We start from the raw sequence: 19,925 nt of genomic DNA, 5'->3' as shown, positions 1-19,925 counted from the left end.
AAAACTGGATAGCAACAAAAATCTGGACAATATCACAAAGAGCTGTTTACCAAAAAATTCGGACAGTTGCACAAAATACTACCGATATCGAACAGCTACACAAAATACTACCAGTATCACAAAAGAGCTGTTTACCAAAAAAATCGGACAACTACACAAAATACTACCATAAAGAAAGTTGTAATTATCTGATTACATACCAAACATACACCAAAAAAACTAACTTAATCATAGAACAAATCTATGTTGGTTCTTTGGATGGAGATTTTCCAGTTTGAGATGTTGTTTGAATCTTAATAGCTTTTGCTTTTTTTTTTTTGAAATCTATGCATAGTACTTTTTATTTGGAGTTGTCTTTGGCTAATAGCTGGCTTTCCTTTCCACTTCAAAGACTTGTTAGGCTTATACCCAGTATCACCTGTAACTTCTGCGGAATTTATCATTGTAGGTGTGGTAACTAATTTGCTGCATTGCAAACCTTGCTGTAATTATGAGAAAAATTTAAATATAACTCCAAAAGACAATGGAAGTAAAAAAGTGATAGTAAACTAGCAAAACACTTACATTAACACAACTATAACCAGTCTTAGATACAAATACACCATGCCCCACACAACTCTTGGACTCTTATACTTACTTCTGCTCGCTCTAGATTCACCTCCCTTGCTTGTAGATTCTTGTTGATTGTCAACACTTCTCTTTCTTGTACTTCCAGTAGATGACTGCTGGGTAGCATTATACTGACATATAACAAGTTAAAATACTAATATGTCAATAATTTAAATGTAAGTGGGGTATATAAAATTTACCTCTGTTGTAACACCTGTGTTTCCTGTGGATGCTGTTGTTCTTGTGGCTGATGTTGCTTCAGGCCTTGAAGGACAACTTCTTTTATTGTTTTTAATGGACTTGCAAATCGAGCATGTCATAGCTATTCCTCTTTTTGATAACTTTTCAACTCTTTTAATTTTTCCTTCCTCTTTTCTTCTATTCTTCTTTGGCCTGCCATGCATTTTTCTAACTGTAAGTGGATCAATCTTTGGATTTGATGTAGCTGGCCACATTATTATATTAGGAACAGGTTGTATGAAATTGGAATAAGCTTGCAAATATGTCTCCTTTCTGTACCATAATGCAATTGACTCAGATGCATCAATCATCCTAAACTGCATTGCTGTTATGACATGTGCACAAGGAATACCTTTCAATTGCCATGACCTGCAACTACAATATCCTCTTTCTAGGTGAACGATAAACTTAATTCTACCTTCCATAATTTCAAAGTCGTGCTCTCTATTCTAATGAATCTTACATTTCATTGACTTCTCCATATTAGTGTTGAAGTTCTTCAGTACCATTGGAGATATCTCATCTACCCAAGTTTCAACAAAGGCCCTTATCTTAGCTATCCTTATCATGACCTTGACTCTAATTTCTTCTGGCATTGACACAATTGTCTTGTGTCTAGCTCCCAATATTTAGGCATTAAAGCTTTCCGACATATTATTGTCCACACTGTCACATTTGGAGAATTTTTTGAAGTAGACTTTGCACCATCTTTCTTTGTTGTATGAAATAAGATCTTCAACAATATTGTAACCCAATGTATTTAATTCATCTAGCCTCTTTTTCATTTCGGCCTCATATGTTGCTCTAGCACAACTCCAAAACTTCTTCCTTCTCTCAATTCCCCTCCATTTTTTGACAAGTTTGACAGAATATACACATTTTGTGCTCACAAGCTGGAAATACTTCTTCAGCAGCACTAACCAAACCTTGAAAAATAAAAAGAAATAATAAATAGCAATACAAACACTAAAGGCAATAAATAACAGTATAGTATCATACCTTTTGCATGTCACTGATTATAGTGATCTCATTTCCATCTCTAAGCTGTAAGTCCTCTTGCAATATCCTCATAAACCATGTCCATGTTTCCTTTTTTTTCCAGTCCCAATAACGGCCCATGCTATGGAAAACATTTGGTTGTTTCCATCTTTAGTAACCGCAACTAATAATTGTCCTTTGCATATCCCCTTCAAAAAACAACCATCCAGTCCTATACATTTTCTGCATCCCTCCATGAATCCCCTCTTCATAGCAGTAAAGCATATATAGAAGCTTATAAACTCTTTCTTACCATCTTCTAAATTAGATACCTTAACTATACATGTGCTACTAGAATTTGTTTGTAGAAGCACATCTCAATAGTCAAAAAATCTACCAAACTCAACAATATGATCTCTCATGAATTCTTTCAAAATAATTTTTCTTGTCTTTAAACAAATAGCCTTACCCACATACACACCAAAGTCTTCCCTGACAAGATCTTGTATTCCCCACCCTTTAATGGTAGGTTGTGAAATAATCCTCTCCTTATAATGATTAGCTAGATATTTTGAATCGCAAAGAAAGTTGATGTTGGTCTTATGGCATTTATGTCTAGGATTATATGTCTTGATTGTGAAATTTGAACTCCTACCTTCCTTGCTAGCATATATCATCCAAGGACAACCATCTTTGCACTTCACCCTAACACTACTTGGTTCGTTCTTATATTTATCTAGTTGAACCCCTTTCTTTATAGCATACTTGGTTGAACCCCTTTCTTTACAACATACTTGGTCAAAGCCTCTCAGAACTCTTTCACATTTTCAAATACTTGACCAATCTCCCAAATAACTTTTTCACAAGAAGGATCATATACTACCATGTTACTCTTTCTCCTTAGCCTCAAGTGTTCTTCTACTACTTCATCATCACTAACAGTTTCACCTTCAGATTCACTAGCAAAGTTGTCAGCCTCTGATGAGTCATAATATGGCTCATCATCATCACCTCCCAATTTATCCTTTAGATTTTTTATTTCTTTATCAATATCATCATAACCTTCATCCAGTCCAGCCTCACTTAGAAACCCATCAGGTCTTTCTTTCCTATTTTTTTCTTTCCTTTTTTACTTTCTTAAGTTCTTCATGAACATCTTCCATAATCATCAGAAAGTTCAAATTCTTCCTTAGTGCCTGCATCTTCTTCAGAGGGTGTAATGGAATTGTTTAGATCTCCACTAGCAGAACCTTCTCTTTGGACATCACCATTGGAAACATATACTTCCTCTCTCATATTTTTTCCAGCCCTTTTAGAAGTATTTATAGAAGAAGGAAACTCTAGATCTAGATCTATAGTTAGAGTTGGTGCAATTATTGGTGGGTGTGGAATAAATAAATGTCACGACCCAAACAGATGGGCCGTGACGGGTGCCTGAGTACTAACTGTCAAACACCCCTAAGCATGCATCTAAGACATGAACCTAAATAACATCTGTTGCATTACGAAAATAACATACGTGAAGGAAACCTGCCATCAAGGCATATATACGTATACATGCAGAATGCAGTGGGCGAGCCGGCAAGGCTGCTATAGACAACTATACATCCAAAACTGAAAGCCGACAAGGCCACATATAACCCAACTAGACATACTGTCTACAGACCTCTAATAGAAACATAGTTGTACAAAGACGGGACTGAGCCACGTCATATATATATAAACGTATCTTACCAAAAACCAAAGCAGCTCTGGATCAAGTGAAGCACGCCAATTCTCGCTGATCAGGGATCCTAAGGAGGGGGTCCATCAGCTTGCCTACCTACACCTACAGGTATGGAATGCAGGCCCCGTGAAATAGGGCGTCAGTACAAAAAATGTACTAAGTATGTAAGACGTAAAAATTAGTACGTAAAAGACATAGATGAAACATGGAATAAGGAAACACATCTTTAAATCTGAATAACTTTGTAAATTCTGTAACATTTATAATGTCATGCACGTGCGTATAAATGTCGTGCCATGCATAGGTATAAGTGTACATAATATCATCAAATCTTTCAAAAAATGCTTCCCACGGAGTATTTGAACGGGCAAAAATCGCTCGTATCCGCTCACTTTATCTTTGCACGAAAACTCTTCGAGTTTCCGCACAAAGAGGGGCAGCTGTGAGCACGTGATTTTTGCCTTACGAAAAACTACTCCAAAATAAATCAAAAAATAAATTAAATTTCTTTTACTGTGCAATTTTTGAATTTGCGTGATGTTTGTTAAATATTTGTCTTATATCCGTAAATATTTACTTTGTCATAACAAAATGAAAATAAAAATAAAAATATATGTTGCATGCATATCTAGGATTTGATTATGCATTTAATAATTGATTCAAAAAATAAAATCACAAAAATATGTGTCTGTTCTAGTTTTAATATTTCAATGTGTGATTAATGTGTTGTCTATGTATTAATAGGTAATTTATCTTTGTAAGGGTAATTTTATTTTTATAATTTTTAGGAATTTAATTAGAAAATAAAAGAATGGGAAATGATAAAAAAACGGACATGGGCCAAAGATTTTTTTTAAAATAAAAATCAGGCCCAATCACGCAAAGGACCCGGTCCATGTCAACCAGTCCCATACGGGACTCAAACGACGTCGCTTCTGGATTTTTAATCTGGGCCGTTGATTCATTGCAATCAAACGGTCCAGTTCAGCCCCTGCATAAATGAAACGACGACGTTTAGGGCAACTAGATCTGAACCGTTCGTTTATCTTGATCCCACGGTCTTAAAAACTCACCCAGACCCGATCCGTTTCAACCCCGGGTTGACCCCTTTCCTGAACTTAGACCAAACGACAACGTTTGGTTAAGTGGATTGATCTCAACCGTGCATCTTAATTGATCCAACGGATGAGATCAATCCACCCCACCCCTATATAAGGACCAAACCCCTACCCCGGCCCCTAACTTAACACCCCCCTCCTCTCACTGTTCATCATCGTTCCCAAACCAAACCCCTAACCCTAGCCGCCCTAGAATCCCACCGCCTGAAACCCGGCGGCATCAACACCGCCGGTCACCAAACTAACACCCTAGAACCCCCTGAACATCCTCTACACAAATCTGACCTTAGTTTCCTTCGAATCAGACCCCAACTCTTCGAATACTAAATCGAAGGTGGGTCTGAAAACTCAAACCTTTCCAATGACTTCCAAAATAACACCATAGTATCCCCTAGCATGCCTCGTTATGGATCTGAAGTTTGTTTGGTTCGAATCCCCTCAGAACTCTTCGAATCTTCTTTTGAAGGTTCGAATAAAAAATGAACTCACTCAGATTCCGTTCAAATTAACACCAAATGACCCTTAGGCTTCCCTCACCCTTGTGTCATCTTTGGTTCCCTTCGAATCTGCCCAGAAATGTTCGGATTTAAGATCCAAGAACCTGAAACCCTAAAAATTTTCCAATCTTGGAATTTTTCCGATTCGAGTGAAGGATTGAGGTCCAAGATACTTTAATCGAGGTATTCTCAACTGAGAATACTTCGAATAAAGTCTGTTCAGCCTCAAAAATGTCCGAATTCAAGTTGAGTCTGTGTCTGAATAAATTTGAAGATTCAGAGGTATTTTTTCTATTTCTTTTATGTATTCTACGTGTATTTTATTTTTGTTTCATTAGTCTGTGTAATTTTCCCATCTTTTTTTGTTATACTGTCTTATACTCGTCTATATGATCAAAATATGAAACTGTTTCTGTTGGTTGTGATTATTTACAATGTGAGTAATCGACTCGATTAAGTTCGTCGATTAGTTATATTATGAATTCTCATTTATGATAATACTGATTGAAACAATCTGTTTCTGTTTTTATGGACTGTTTGTTGACAGATGTTATAGATAATCATTTTTAATTAATACTCGTCAGTTAAATCATCCTGGTTTATATGAATCTGTCAAAATAAATGCTGTATATATGTTATTGTCTGAACATTAAGTTTCAGGGCATTGTCAATATATTGACAATGCTCCTGTGTTTGTTTGATTTTAGTTCAAAGTTGAAGTTCAGTATAATTTGTTATGTTGAAATTCAGTATAATGTTGTTGAGATGTTAAGTAAATTCAATTTCACAATTGTTGGGTAGATACAACTGTGTTAGGAACTTAAGAGAATTGGTATTAGCTGTTTTAAATCAGGTTGATAATTAGGTTTGAACAGATTTTTAAATCTGTTTCATAATAGATTCTGATCTTGTATTAATGGGCAGTAATAACAGTAGGATTTCAGGGCATTTCTGGGAATGAAACAGTAAAAAAATAGTGTTAGTGCTAGTGTGCTGGAAGTGGAGTGTTAGTGGTTGTTAATCTAATAGGATAATACGAAACCAAAGGAAGTGGAGGGGCTGAAAATAAAGTAAAGGTATCCTTAGTGCTGTTTGAATGAGAAAAAGCAGTTCAGTGGCAGATTTTAAGGGAAAATCTGCCTTAGATAACAAAAAGGGGGTCCAGGCAGCACTTAAAAAGAAAGGGACAGACATGTATAAATACAGGAAGCAAACAGATTTTTAGGAGGGAGAGTTTGAAAAGAAAGACAAGTTGAGATCTAATTTTTGAAGGCATTAGAGAGAAATCTGAAAATAGAGAGAGATACATTGAGAAAAATCAGAAATAGAAATCTGAAAAAAAGAGGAAGAGAACAGAAAAGAAACAGAAAAAATGAGAATACACACCTATACGCACAATCTGAAACAGATATAGAAACAAAAAAGAAAATCAGAAACATACTTTTCTTTGGATCTGTCCGGGTCTGTTTGTTTGATATTACTTGGATTAAATCTGAAAGTTTTCCCAAAAATCCTGTTACTGTGCATCTGGGCTCCTCGGATCCTATTATTGTTCAAATCTGCTGAATGCTGATATATTCGGATGACTTTGTTGTTGCTATTACTACTGAAATTTACTCCTTCTACCTCCATTTCCAGGTACATACCTTTTAAACTCATGTTGTGAAAAGCTTCAACACGGCAAATAAATGAAGTTTTGGAGTTATAATTCTGCTTTTTACTCATCTAAGTCCTGTAGTTTAAATTTCAGTTTTATTTCGTGTTGGTTAACTAGTAGTGAATTCAATACGATGGCTATAAGTTAATTGTCTTGTTTTGAAATTCGTATAAAAGTTTGTAATAATGTTGTCCATTTCGAAATCTCATTAGTATAGTTATATTTGAATTGTCAAAATAGAGAACATGGCAGAAAGTTAGCCATTATTTAAACTTTATGGTATTGTTAGTTAGGTATAGCATAATATGGAAATATCAAGGAAAAATACGTTATCAGTTTATTTTATTAGTTAAGTTAGTTGTTGTTTAAAGCTAGATGATATTGGTTGCAATTTACTCTATATTTTGGCATAACAATGGTTATGTTTATAATCAATAGTTGAAAGATGCATTAGTAAAATCCGCTATGTTCACAATGTCAAAATATGACAAATAATATTGTATGCAATATCATTTTATTAAGTTAACAGGTAGACTTGTTCTCTTTCTCAATAACAAATGGCTTAGGAATTTATACAATGCGAAAGTTGGTGTTTAGCAATAATCCACATAGATTGAGAACAAAAAAATTGGTTTGATTAAGTATATCTTGAATTCAATCAATAGCAATCAATCAAAATAATTAGGCCTATTAGATTTGGAACAAGCAATGTGGAAAGAGATTAGATTTATAATGTGTAACAAGTTTAAGACTGTAAAAATAACATTTGTTGCAAATAAAATAACGAGAATTCTTCGAAAATATCATTTCCTTTCAAGAATTGAATTTTTTAAGATTCATGAGCTATTCACCTTTTGAGTATACATATGTTGTATTTTAAAAAATAGTGTTAATCATATGTTTATTCCTTTCTTTGGATTTGAATAGCTTGGAGGAATATAATTCATACGAAAAAAAATAAATATAATTCGTAATAAACTTTTAATAAATTGTGAATTCTTTTCAAGAATTTAAGGGTACCTTAAATGGAGATTTATCATGATTTTACATAAAATGTATAGATATAATAAACAATTTGTGGAAAATCCATAATACCATTACAAATATTTTGCGCGATTAGGGATGCGTTCGCGTAACCTGATTATATTTTTAAAAGCAAATTCGGATTATGCGTTCGCGCAATTTCGATCAAATATTTAATAAAAGGGATTTATCCAAGGATGTTAAAATAATTTCATATGACCCGAAATGCGCAGATCACTGTTTAATCATACAAGGGCGACAGTGTTTTTAATGTTATTTCTAACTTCGAACATATGATTTTTTTTAATAAAAATATAAAAAATATTATCAACTTTTTGTGTACACGTATGCGTGACACGATTCTCTGCAATTATAAAAGGTATATAATACGAATATACGTACGCGTAATTCGTTTATATAATTGTAAACAATAAATAAAATCGGTAACAAAATCATGCAATAAAAATGTATTTAGTAAAATCAAGATAATTAAGCCAAGAATAAAAACAGTTGAGCGACCGTGCTAGAACCACGGAATTCGGAAATGCCTAACACCTTCTTCCGGATTAACAGAATTCCTTACTCAGGATTTCTGGTTCGTAGAATAATAAACAGAGTCATATTCTCCTCGATTCAGGGATTAAAACTGGTGACTTGGGACGCCTTAAAATTCACAGGTGGCGACTCTGAAACAAATAAACAAATCCCGTTTCGACTGTCCTTCAATTGGAGAAAAACTCCCCACGCGCCCCGAGGGCGCGGTAAAATGGAGGTGCGACAGCTCTGGCGACTCTGCTGGGGAGAAAAGTGAAACCCAGAACCACTGGTTCAGGGTTTAAGAATTCAAGCTTAAAATAACTGTTATAATTGGCTTTATTTATTATCTGATTTTTACATGATATATGCTCAATATGCTAAATGAAATTTTTACTGCTTTAATATTATTTGAATTATGCATATACAATTGCTACGAAACCTCCCTCTTTTTGAGTCTTCTAAATTTATGGTGCACACGTGCGCGTGGCCCACCTTTCTGTTAAAGTCATACCAAATAAGACGAAGTTGGGACAAGTAACTAGGCCGGGTAGACTTTCGTGCTCCCGGTACGTTGCCCCCGCTTCGGCTCAAACTGTCCGTTTGGGTAAGCCAGGTTTAGAACAATCAACCTCAGGTTTTTCACTTAGAATAACTCAGCCATGTACCGGATCCGTAGTAGGAACGTATATTTGCATCATGTACATTTGGCCTTGGAGACTCAACGCAGGGGTTGGGTCTGTCTAGGACAGGTGAACCCGAAATAAAAAGTCCATCATGATGCATCCTACTTGCTACTTCTGCATTCATTTGCCTCGAACATGCTTGTTGACCAGCTTAAATGAAATCATGGTGAGAAGAGAGGAATAAAATGGGTTGTTTTACAAATTTCAAAAAAAGAAAAATAGTTTTAAATCTTGAAATAAAGGTATTTAATAAATAAAAAAAATTTGAAAATGATTTTTTTAGTATAAATTTTCAAAATGAATTTTGACTTTATTAAAATTAAATTTCAGATACAAAATGAGCACCACACAAAGCCCCTCATCCACGAGTACAGAAGAATTTCTATTTCAGCTTCAAATGTGGTGGTATGATTTAGGCGAAGATGGTCAAAAATGGGTCGTCAAGCATTTGGGAAATCTCACGGACATTATGAAAGTTAAACCCCGTGATGATCTGATTGCGGCGTTAGTAACTTTTTGGGACCCTGTTCACAATGTCTTTCGTTTCTCTGACTTCGAGCTTACTCCTACATTAGAGGAGATAGCTGGATATGCTGGTTTTGACGGAAGTCTAAGAAATCAAAGCTTGATATTCACAAAGGCTCTTTCGGTACATCGATTCTTCGGTCTTCTGAACATCAGCAGTCAAATCAGGAAAAACAATGTCATCAATGGATGTTGTTCCTTCAACTTTTTGTATTCAAGGTTCGGAAAGTCAGATGGGTTCGAAATTCATGAGAAAGGCCTTACTAACAAGCAAAACAAAGACACTTGGCAGATTCATCGTCGCTTTGCCTTCATGGTGGCTTTTCTAGGAGTCATGGTCTTCCCAAACAAAGAGCGAACAATTGATATTCGCACCGCGAAAGTTGTGCAAATCCTCACCACCAAAGAAAATCACACCCTTATCCCCATCATTCTATCAGATATTTATCGGGCTTTGACTTTAAGTAAATCAGGAGCAAAAGTCTTCGAAGGATGCAAAATTTTTTGCAAATATGGGTGATGGAACATCTCCAACAACAGCCCAAGATCATACAGTATGGGTCAAACAATGATAATTGCATCGAGAGCTATGAGGAAAGAACAAAAAATTATCAGGCTCCAGAAGGGATAGAAGCATGGGTATCTCATCTAAAGGCTTTAACGGCAAATCAGATTGAATGGACTTTGGGATGGCTCCCGATGAGGGAAGTAATACACATGTCAACCTCAAATAGTTATCTACTACTATTGGGATTGAGAAGCATTCAGCCGTATGCGCCACTAAGAGTCCTAAGGCAATTAGGGAGATATCAAGTAGTTCCTGATGATGAAGATTTGAGTATGCAAGTAATCGAATTACACCCAGAAGCCACTATTCCCGAGGCTCTACTTCAGCAGATGTGGAATGGATGTCGATACTTGAAAAGTGATACTCAAGTCCCAGCCACTACAAAGGGTGAGATAAATCCTGGATATGCAAGGTGGTTTGAAAAACGGTCTCGCGTGGATGATGTACCAGAGCTTGAGCTAAGAAGGCCAACAAAAAGACCCCATGTTCAAGACTTCAATGATAAAATCCAAGAGCGGTTGATCTGGGGAGAAAAGGAAAAAGGGTACAAAGCAACTATCCATGCCCTAAAAGAAAATCTGAGAAGCCTCAGTTTGGAGAAAGATTTGCAAGCACAAGAAGCCGAAGGCAAGAAGAAGAGTCTAGCTTGTGAGAATGAAAATCTTCATGCTCGATTCCAAAGAATGAAAAGAGTTTCTGAAACACCAAAGAGGAGCTGGAAGGATCAAAAAACCATCGCCAATCTTTTTGAAAGAATGCAAGATTATGATTCTATTCTTGCAGAAAACGAAAGGGCATTGAGCAAAGCAAAAGAAAGGATCCAGCAATTAAACGAAGAAGCCAGATCTAATAAGGAACGCCAAGATAGGCAATCCAAAAAAGACAGGGCACAAATCCACGACCTGGCAGTCTACACTTCTCAAAGTTACGTCAACTGCCAAGGAATGGATTATGAAAGGTTTACAGAGCATGCACCCACTTTTGCTCGTCATCTAGCAATGGAGTTGGAAAGGATGTATCGTACGCTGGGAGGCCATCCAGGTCAAGCCCCACATTGAGCAGATAATCCAATAATTGACGACAAAAGTGGAAAGTGGGGAATGTTGTGAGATGTTAAGAGTTGTATCTTGTATTTTTATTTAAGTATGTGTGTTTCAAATCATTTTCTTAAAGTTTTCAAATGTAATTCCATCTTTGTATAATGAATAAAAGTGATTGCCTTTAGTCCGAACTACGCAAGGTCTGATTCATGCGGGGGCATGATACGTAGGCAATCTCTATAGGATTCGACCACCACAATAAAAGATATATATAATAAATAAAAGTGAATAACAATAAAAATTTCAAGAAAGCTGGGACGACACAAGCAGCCGAGCAAATGCATAATAGAAAAGGATTATTTGTCTAGGAGCATTGCATCTCAACGTATGATTATATATGTGTTAAACTCTCAAAACTAACAAGTTTGTTCATTTCCAGAATTCAAGCAGTTAGTTTCTCTAAAGAGTATACTGGCATATTATCACTATCACACAAGATCAAAAGGACCAATACCCGAAAGTATGTCTATCCCAGATGTTGACACAGGTATGGAGCTAGAGGAGATGGATGTCGGGAAAATGAAAGAAGAGATGTTTAAACTCAAGCAGCAAATGGCTGAGATGTACCAAGCCTGGTCTACAGGACAGTTACCCCCATCTTACCCAAATAACCCTGCTCCATCAATGACCCAAACTCAGGATAATATTACCACTGAATTATCCCCAAACTTCCCCATTTACCAGCATTACCGAGGCACCACATCTCAGACACCACAGTCTCCACCTCCGAAACCAGTTCCATACTTTCCTCCACCTATGACTCCTGTTTTTGTAGCACCTCCCCCTGCTACATTTCACAAATCTCCTAGTGAGCCTACATTCCAAGCCCAGGACAACCAATATTACCCCCCGGAGCCTACCCTCAAAGCCTCCGAAATTAATTCAACTGCTCCTCGTTTTGATCTCCCAACCGAAATTGACAAGCCAGCCAAAAATGCTGAGCAAGAAGAGATGTTCAGGAAGGTCAAGAGTTTGGAACAATCGTTCAGAGACATGCGAGGATTAGGTGGGCAAGTCAGTGTAGCATACAAAGATTTGTGCTTATTCCCCAATGTAAAATTACCAGTTGGCTTAAAGATGCCCAAATTTGACCTATACAATGGGCACGGCGACCCAGTAGCCCACTTAAGGGGTTTCTGTAGCAAGATGCGAGGAGCTGGGGGAAAGGATGAATTATTGATGGCTTACTTCAGTCAAAGTTTAAGCGGATCAGCTTTGGAGTGGTATACACGCCAGGACCATGGGAGATGGTACACCTGGGATGACCTGGCACAGGCATTCGCATACCATTTCCAATACAATCTGGAAATCATCCCAGATCGATTATCTTTGACAAAATTTGAGAAGAAACACAATGAAAGTTTCAGAGAGTATGGTTTTCGGTGGAGAGAACAGGCAACACGAGTGGATCCTCCTATGAAGGAGAGTGAAATGGTAGACTACTTCCTCCAAGCCTTGGAACCAACTTACTATGCCCATCTAGTTTCAGCGGTTGGGAAATCATTCAACGAAGTGGTGAAGATGGGAGGTATGGTGGAAGAAGGCCTCAAGACAAATAAAATCATGAGCTATTCAGCGATTAAGGCGACTACTCAAGCCATTCAAGGCGGGGTAGGAGGAATCGGAAGAAAGAAGAGGGAGGAAGCAGCGGTAGTAGATTCAGGAATTTGGTCGAGACCCAGAGGTTCACCACTTTACTATAATCAACAACGACCTCGCCAATCAGCTTACCACCACGATCCATCCCAACACTACTATCACCCTTCAGAGCCTCATTTTTCCATTAACCATGCTCAAGCATACAATCAGTCACATGTTCACACCAATTGGCGTGCTCCTGCCCTACCAAGTACTTACCCACGAGCCTATCCCGGACCAGGTTTCAGGCCTAGGCCAACATTCAGGGGGAAAGGGAACAGAAAAAGAAAACTTACACTCCATTGGGAGAGTCTTACACTAGTCTGTTCCACAGGCTGAGACAGTTGGACATGCTAAGACCAATACAATCCAAGCTGCCCAATCCTCCTCCAAAGAATCTGGATTACACCATTAGCTGTGAATATTGCTCCGGGGCACCAGGCCATGATACGGAGAAATGCTGGCATTTGAAAAATGCAATACAAGAGCTGATTGATACTAATAAAATCGAGGTTCAAACCCCCGAAGCTCCCAATATCAATAGAAATCCAATGCCAGCCCATCAAGAGGCCAATATGATAGAAATCATACAAGTTGATGGGGAGACAAAGAAGCCGTCACAAACTGTCATGATGATCAAGTCTCATGAAGCCAAGCCAGATAAGCAATTAACAGAGGAGAAGCCGGTACCTAAGCAGAACAGAAATGGTGATGAACCATCTATGATAGTCGAGGAGGGATCATCGAGCAAAGTTGCCGCAAAACAAGAAAGGCCGAAAGTGATAGTACCAGGGGTTGTTGACAAACCCATTGTATTCGTGGAAGGAGCCCGTACAGATCGGGTTATTATCGCACCTGTAATCCAGCTGCCGGTCATCAACAACAAAGCCATCCCATGGAACTACGAACGGGTGACTGTAATGTACAAAGGAAAAGAAGTCAAGGAAGAAGTGTGTGAGGTGCAAGGCTTGACTCGTTCAGGAAGATGTTTTACGCCCGAAGAGTTAAGAAAAACTAAAAACAATCCAACACCAATAAAGAGAGCTGTGACGGAAGAAGAGGCGGAAGAGTTTTTAAGAAAAATGAAACTCCATGATTATTCTGTTGTGGATCAATTAAAGAAGACGCCCGCTCAAATTTCATTGTTGTCATTATTGATTCATTCAGAGGAGCACCGTCTGGCTTTGATGAAAATCCTGAATGAGGCTCGTGTTCCTGAAAAGATCTCCGTAAATCATTTAGGAAGAATAGCCAACAGAATCTTTGAGACAAACAGAATTACATTTGCTGATGATGAATTACCTGTGGAAGGTACTGAGCACAACAGAGCTCTTTACCTCACCGTGAAATGTGAAAACTCCGTAGTAACCCGGGTATTGGTTGACAATGGGTCAAGTGCAAATATCTGCCCTCTCTCCACTTTAAGCAAATTAAAAATTAAAGAGGAGAGGATCCAGAAGAATAGTATCTGCGTACGGGGGTTTGACGGTGGAAGCAGAGATTCATTTGGCGACATAGTGTTGGAACTAACAATAGGGCCAGTTGAATTCACAATGGGATTTCAAGTGTTGGACATAACTGTCTCTTACAACTTGTTGTTGGGCCGACCATGGATCCATGCTGCTAAAGCAGTCCCGTCAACACTACATCAGGTTGTCAAGTTTGAATGGGATCATCAAGAAATAGTTGTACATGGGGAAGAAAGTTTAAATGCTCGCAGCAGTACCATTGTACCGGTCGAGGGAACAGAAAATGACCAGGGACCATGGCAAGTATCCGACACAGTGTCGGTAGAGAAAATTCCAGAGGGGAAATACCTTCCGAATCCAAAGATATCCTCTACATCAGTCATGATAGCTTATGAAATGTTAAAGAATGGTTTTATAACCGGCAAAGGCCAGGGCTTATCTTTGCAAGGAATTATACAACCAGTATCTCTCCCCGAGAACTGGGGAATATTCGGTTTGGGGTTCATACCCACCGTAAATGACGTGATAAAGGCCAGAAAGCTGAAACATAAGGCATGGGATCTTCCAAACCAGTCCCACCTCTATCAAAGTCTTTTGTCAAGATCGGTGCTAAAAATCGCCCGATAACAACAATTCCTAAATCCCGGGTCAATCCTGAGGAGGAATTAATTGAAAGATTCGAGAAATTGTTCGATGATGTGAATATGTTGGAACACGGAGGAGGGTGTAGCAACGCAGAAGTTCAATTCGTTGGGCCAGAAACAAAGCTTAATAATTGGAAAGCCACTCCTCTCCCCATTCGAAAGGAGTCTTGGTAGTTTATTTTGATTTTCTTTCAAGTTTGTTTGGGTTACTTCAGGGTTGTAATCCCAAAGCTTATCTTACAGTTTGTTTGAAGTGTGCAAAACCTTGTTATCTTTCATCATCCAATAAAAAGCAGTTTCCTTTTTATTATCATTCCTGATAGTTTTCTTTTCTTTTTCCTGTACAGTTCTTTTTACGCTGGCTCTAGTGATATGGCATGCATGAGGAATCCTCAGCCCAGTCTTAAAAATCAATCTGGTTTGGAAATATTAATTCAAGAAATATATTGTGATTATGAATCAGAATATGATGAAGATGAGGTTTTTGAAGAGATTAGTAAAGAGTTAATTCACTTTGAGGAAAAAATCAAACCTAACTTGAGTGATACCGAGGACATCAATATAGGGGACACGAGTAATATCCGAGAAACTAAAATAAGTGTCCATCTGGAACCAAAGATCCGAGAGGATTTAATTAAAGCACTCATAGAATTCAAAGATGTTTTTGCATGGTCGTATGACGACATGCCGGGCCTGAGCACTGATTTAGTGGTTCACAAATTGCCCATCGATCCAACGGTGCCTCCTGTCAAGCAAAGGCTGAGAAAATTCAAGCCTGATATAAGTGTGAGAATTAAGGAAGAAATCACCAAACAATTGGAAGCAAAGGTCATTCGAGTCACTCGATATCCTGTTTGGTTAGCTAATATCGTTCTTGTGCCAAAGAAAGACGGCAAAATTAGAGTATGCGTCGACTACCGCAATCTCAACAAAGCCAGTCCGAAGGATAATTTTCCATTACCCAATATCCATATTTTGATCGATAATTGTGCCAAGCATGATATAGGGTCTTTCGTGGATTGTTATGCTGGGTATCATCAAATTCTAATGGATGAAGAAGATGCAGAAAAGACGGCATTCATCACACCATGGGGAACTTATTGCTACCGGGTAATGCCATTCGGTTTGAAGAACGCCGGAGCAACCTACATGAGAGCGATGACCACAGTGTTTCATGATATGATACACAAGGAGATTGAGGTATACGTGAACGATGTGATCATAAAATCAAAGCATCAGGCCGACCACGTTGGGGATTTGAGGAAGTTCTTCTTAAGACTTCGCAGGTACAACCTCAAGCTTAACCCTGCCAAATGCGCATTTGGAGTTCCATCTGGAAAGTTGCTGGGATTCATAGTCAGTCGGCGAGGCATCGAGCTAGACCCATCAAAAATCAAAGCCATCCAAGAATTGCCACCTCCAAAGAACAAAACTGAAGTAATGAGTTTGTTGGGAAGGTTAAATTACATCAGCAGGTTTATTGCTCAGCTCACAACAACCTGTGAACCAATTTTCAAATTGTTGAAAAAGGATGCTGCGGTCAAATGGACCGATGAGTGTTAAGAAGCGTTTGATAAGATAAAAGGGTACTTGTCAAACCCACCCGTGTTGGTCCCGCCAGAGCCAGGAAGACCTTTGATTCTTTACTTGACAGTCTTGGAAAATTCATTTGGTTGTGTATTGGGGCAACATGACCTCACTGGCAGAAAAGAACAGGTCATCTATTACCTTAGCAAGAAATTCACAACCTATGAGGTTAAGTATACTCATCTGGAAAAGACATGTTGCGCCCTGACTTGGGTAGCTCAAAAGTTGAAACACTATTTGTCGTCCTATACTACTTACCTCATTTCTCGTCTGGATCCATTGAAATATATTTTTCAAAAGCCTATGCCAACGAGAAGACTTGCAAAGTGGCAGATATTGCTCACAGAATTTGACATCATCTATGTGACTCGGACTGCAATGAAAGCCCAAGCACTGGCTGATCATTTAGCCGAAAACCCGGTCGATGAGGAATACGAGCCGTTGAAAACCTATTTTCCTGATGAAGAAACAATGCATATCGATGAGGTGGAGCGAATTGAAAAACCTGGCTGGAAACTTTTCTTTGATGGAGCCGCTAACATGAAAGGAGTCGGGATAGGAGCTGTAATCATTTCTGAAACAGGGCATCACTATCCTGTTACGGCTCAATTGCGATTTTATTGCACCAATAATATGGCTGAATATGAAGCTTGCATTTTGGGGTTAAGGCTAGCCGCAGACATGGGTATCCGAGAAATCTTAGTCATGGGAGATTCGGATCTTTTGATACATCAAATTCAAGGAGAATGGGAAACCCGAGACTTGAAGCTCATACCATACCGACAATGTCTACATGATCTTTGTCAGCGGTTTCAATCAGTGGAATTCTGGCATATTCCGAGGATCCGTAATGAGGTTGCCGATGCATTGGCTACTTTGGCATCAATGTTGCACCATCCAGACAAAGCTTATGTGGATCCACTACATATTCGAGTCCACGACCAGCACGCTTATTGCAATATGGTCGAAGAAGAATTTGATGGTGAACCATGGTTCCACGACATCAAGGAGTATATCAGGATGGGGATATATCCCGCACAAGCCACAGGAGATCAAAAGAGGACCATTAGGCGATTGGAAAATGGATTCTTCTTAAGCGGAGGAGTTTTGTATAAAAGAACACCAGATCTTGGATTATTAAGATGCATAGATGCCAGACAAGCTACAACTGTCATGTCTGAAGTACATTCGGGAGTCTGCGGACCCCACATGAGTGGATATGTGTTGGCAAAGAAAATCCTCCGAGCTGGTTACTATTGGCTTACCATGGAACGAGATTGTATCAGTTTTGTGCGCAAGTGTCATCAATGCCAAATACACAGAGATTTGATTCATTCTCCACCGTCCGAATTGCACACAATGTCGGCACCATGGCCCTTCGTTGCTTGGGGCATGGATGTGATTGGACCGATTGAGCCAGCAGCATCCAATGGGCACAGGTTCATTCTGGTAGCTATTGATTATTTTACCAAATGGGTTGAGGCCAAGACATTCAAATCAGTGACCAAGAAAGCTGTGGTCGATTTTGTCCACTCAAATATCATATGTCCATTCGGAATCCCAAAGGTGATCATCACAGATAACGCTGCTAATCTTAAAAGCAACTTAATGAAGGAAGTATGTCAACAGTTTAAGGTTACACATCGCAACTCTACCCCATATCGGCCCAAGGCGAATGGAGTAGTAGAGGCAGCCAACAAAAACATAAAGAAGATACTTCGGAAAATGGTAGAAGGTTCAAAACAATGGCATGAAAAATTACCATTTGAATTATTGGGATATCGTACTACTGTGCGCACTTCAGTAGGAGCAACTCCTTATTTGTTGGTATATGGCACTGAAGCAGTAATTCCTGCAGAAGTTGAGATTCCTTCCCTTCGGATCATCGCCGAAGCAAAGATTGATGATGATGAATGGGTCAAAACCCGTCTGGAACAGTTGAACTTGATTGATGAAAAACGATTGGCCGCAGTATGTCATGGTCAATTATATCAAAGAAGAATAGAAAGAGCATACAACAAAAAGGTGCGTCCACGGAAGTTTGAAGTGGGTCAGCATGTGCTGAAACGTATTCTTCCACATCAGGTTGAGGCGAAAGGCAAATTTGCCCCGAATTGGCAAGGACCATTCATTGTGACCAGAGTATTTTTGAATGGTGCACTATGCTTAACAGATATTGAAGGCAAATGCATAGACATGGCGATCAATTCTGACGTGGTAAAGAGATATTACGCATAACTTTTTGAATGTTTGTATTTAGCATTATTTCGAAGATTGGAATGACAAAGGCAATTTATTCTGCTATCCAAACACTATACCCTTTGTTTCCCCTTTGAGCCATACTTGTTTCTTTCCTACCCTCTCTTGGAATCAATAAAAAAAAATCATCACTATTATCTAGTGAACTACGTTTGACCTGATTCCTCAAAAAAGGATACGTAGGCGCCTCACGGCTCGGTCATAGGGCGCACAATACACATAATGTGCACAAAAAGAAGCATCAAGCGACCCCAATAAAAAAACTGGGGCAAAGAATTGTATTGGAAATAAGAAAAGATTCCAAGAGTTGTAATTTTAAACCCATACCAAAGCTATTTAGCTTTTAATACCTTTTCCATTTTTTAACCCCATACCAGAAAGACCTTTCGATCAATCTTAGAAAAATGCTAAGACAAGCAAATGAAGATGATTCATAACACTGTGGTACAAACAAGAAAAGAAAGTAAAAATAAGAGAGTCTTATAGGTGAAAACCCACACGGGCACCATAAGACGACGGAAGTTGAGAGAAAAGTAAAAATGAGAGAGTCTTATTGGTGAAAACCTTCGTAGGCACCATAAGGCGAAAAGGAAGTGAGAAATGAACAAATGAGGAAGGTTTATCGGCGAAAACTCTGCGAGATATTGCAAGTCCAACAGGTCTGTGAAATGAAAAATGAAGTTGGATTATGGAAATTTTGGGGAAAACGAAAATGAGACAATTGAAAGGAGATTGATTAAAATACTGGGTTGATTAATCCGAAATGCATACCCTGATCATTGGTGCCAGTAACTCCAATCAGATAAGTTTTTATTCTTTCTCCAACAGTCATCCAAACTTGGATTTTTCTTTTCATTCTATAATTGTCGAAATCAGCGTGTTTCGTCACTAATAATCTTACTTTTCTAAAGCTTTGAGATAAGTTTTATTCCAAATAAATAAGAAGGAATGTCAAGGTATACTACCAAGATTCAAGGTTACATGATGCAAAATACGGCCATGAAAGGCGGGAGATAAAAAGATATGGGTGTAAGAAAAGTGAAATCAAAAGTGGATCAGCAAAGTCA

General features: G+C 38.4%; 1 protein-coding gene across 5 annotated transcripts in view; it reads right to left on the bottom strand.

Moving 5' to 3' along the window:
• Window positions 1–19,925, bottom strand: part of LOC107793926 (uncharacterized) — a 35,274-nt gene continuing 15,349 nt past the window's right edge. For 2 of the 5 annotated variants that reach the window (XM_075220049.1, XM_075220050.1), the window contains exons 2-5: window positions 3,562–3,655; window positions 810–1,002; window positions 565–740; window positions 1–482 (exon numbers count right to left, since the gene is read on the bottom strand). In XM_075220049.1, the coding sequence (XP_075076150.1) occupies window positions 458–482; window positions 565–740; window positions 810–929 (321 nt within the window). In that variant the 5' untranslated portion in view covers window positions 930–1,002; window positions 3,562–3,655 and the 3' untranslated portion in view covers window positions 1–457. Of the gene's footprint in view, window positions 483–564; window positions 741–809; window positions 1,022–3,561; window positions 3,656–19,925 lie in introns of those variants that run through there. The other 3 variants (XM_075220048.1, XM_075220051.1, XM_016616374.2) reach the window with 3 other exon arrangements.

The sequence above is a fragment of the Nicotiana tabacum genome, chromosome 8 (assembly GCF_000715075.1).
Source record: "Nicotiana tabacum cultivar K326 chromosome 8, ASM71507v2, whole genome shotgun sequence".
NCBI classification, from domain to species: Eukaryota; Viridiplantae; Streptophyta; class Magnoliopsida; order Solanales; family Solanaceae; genus Nicotiana; species Nicotiana tabacum.
The sequence above is the reverse complement of the archived record's forward strand: the minus strand, read 5'-3'. Positions and strand labels throughout refer to the sequence as shown.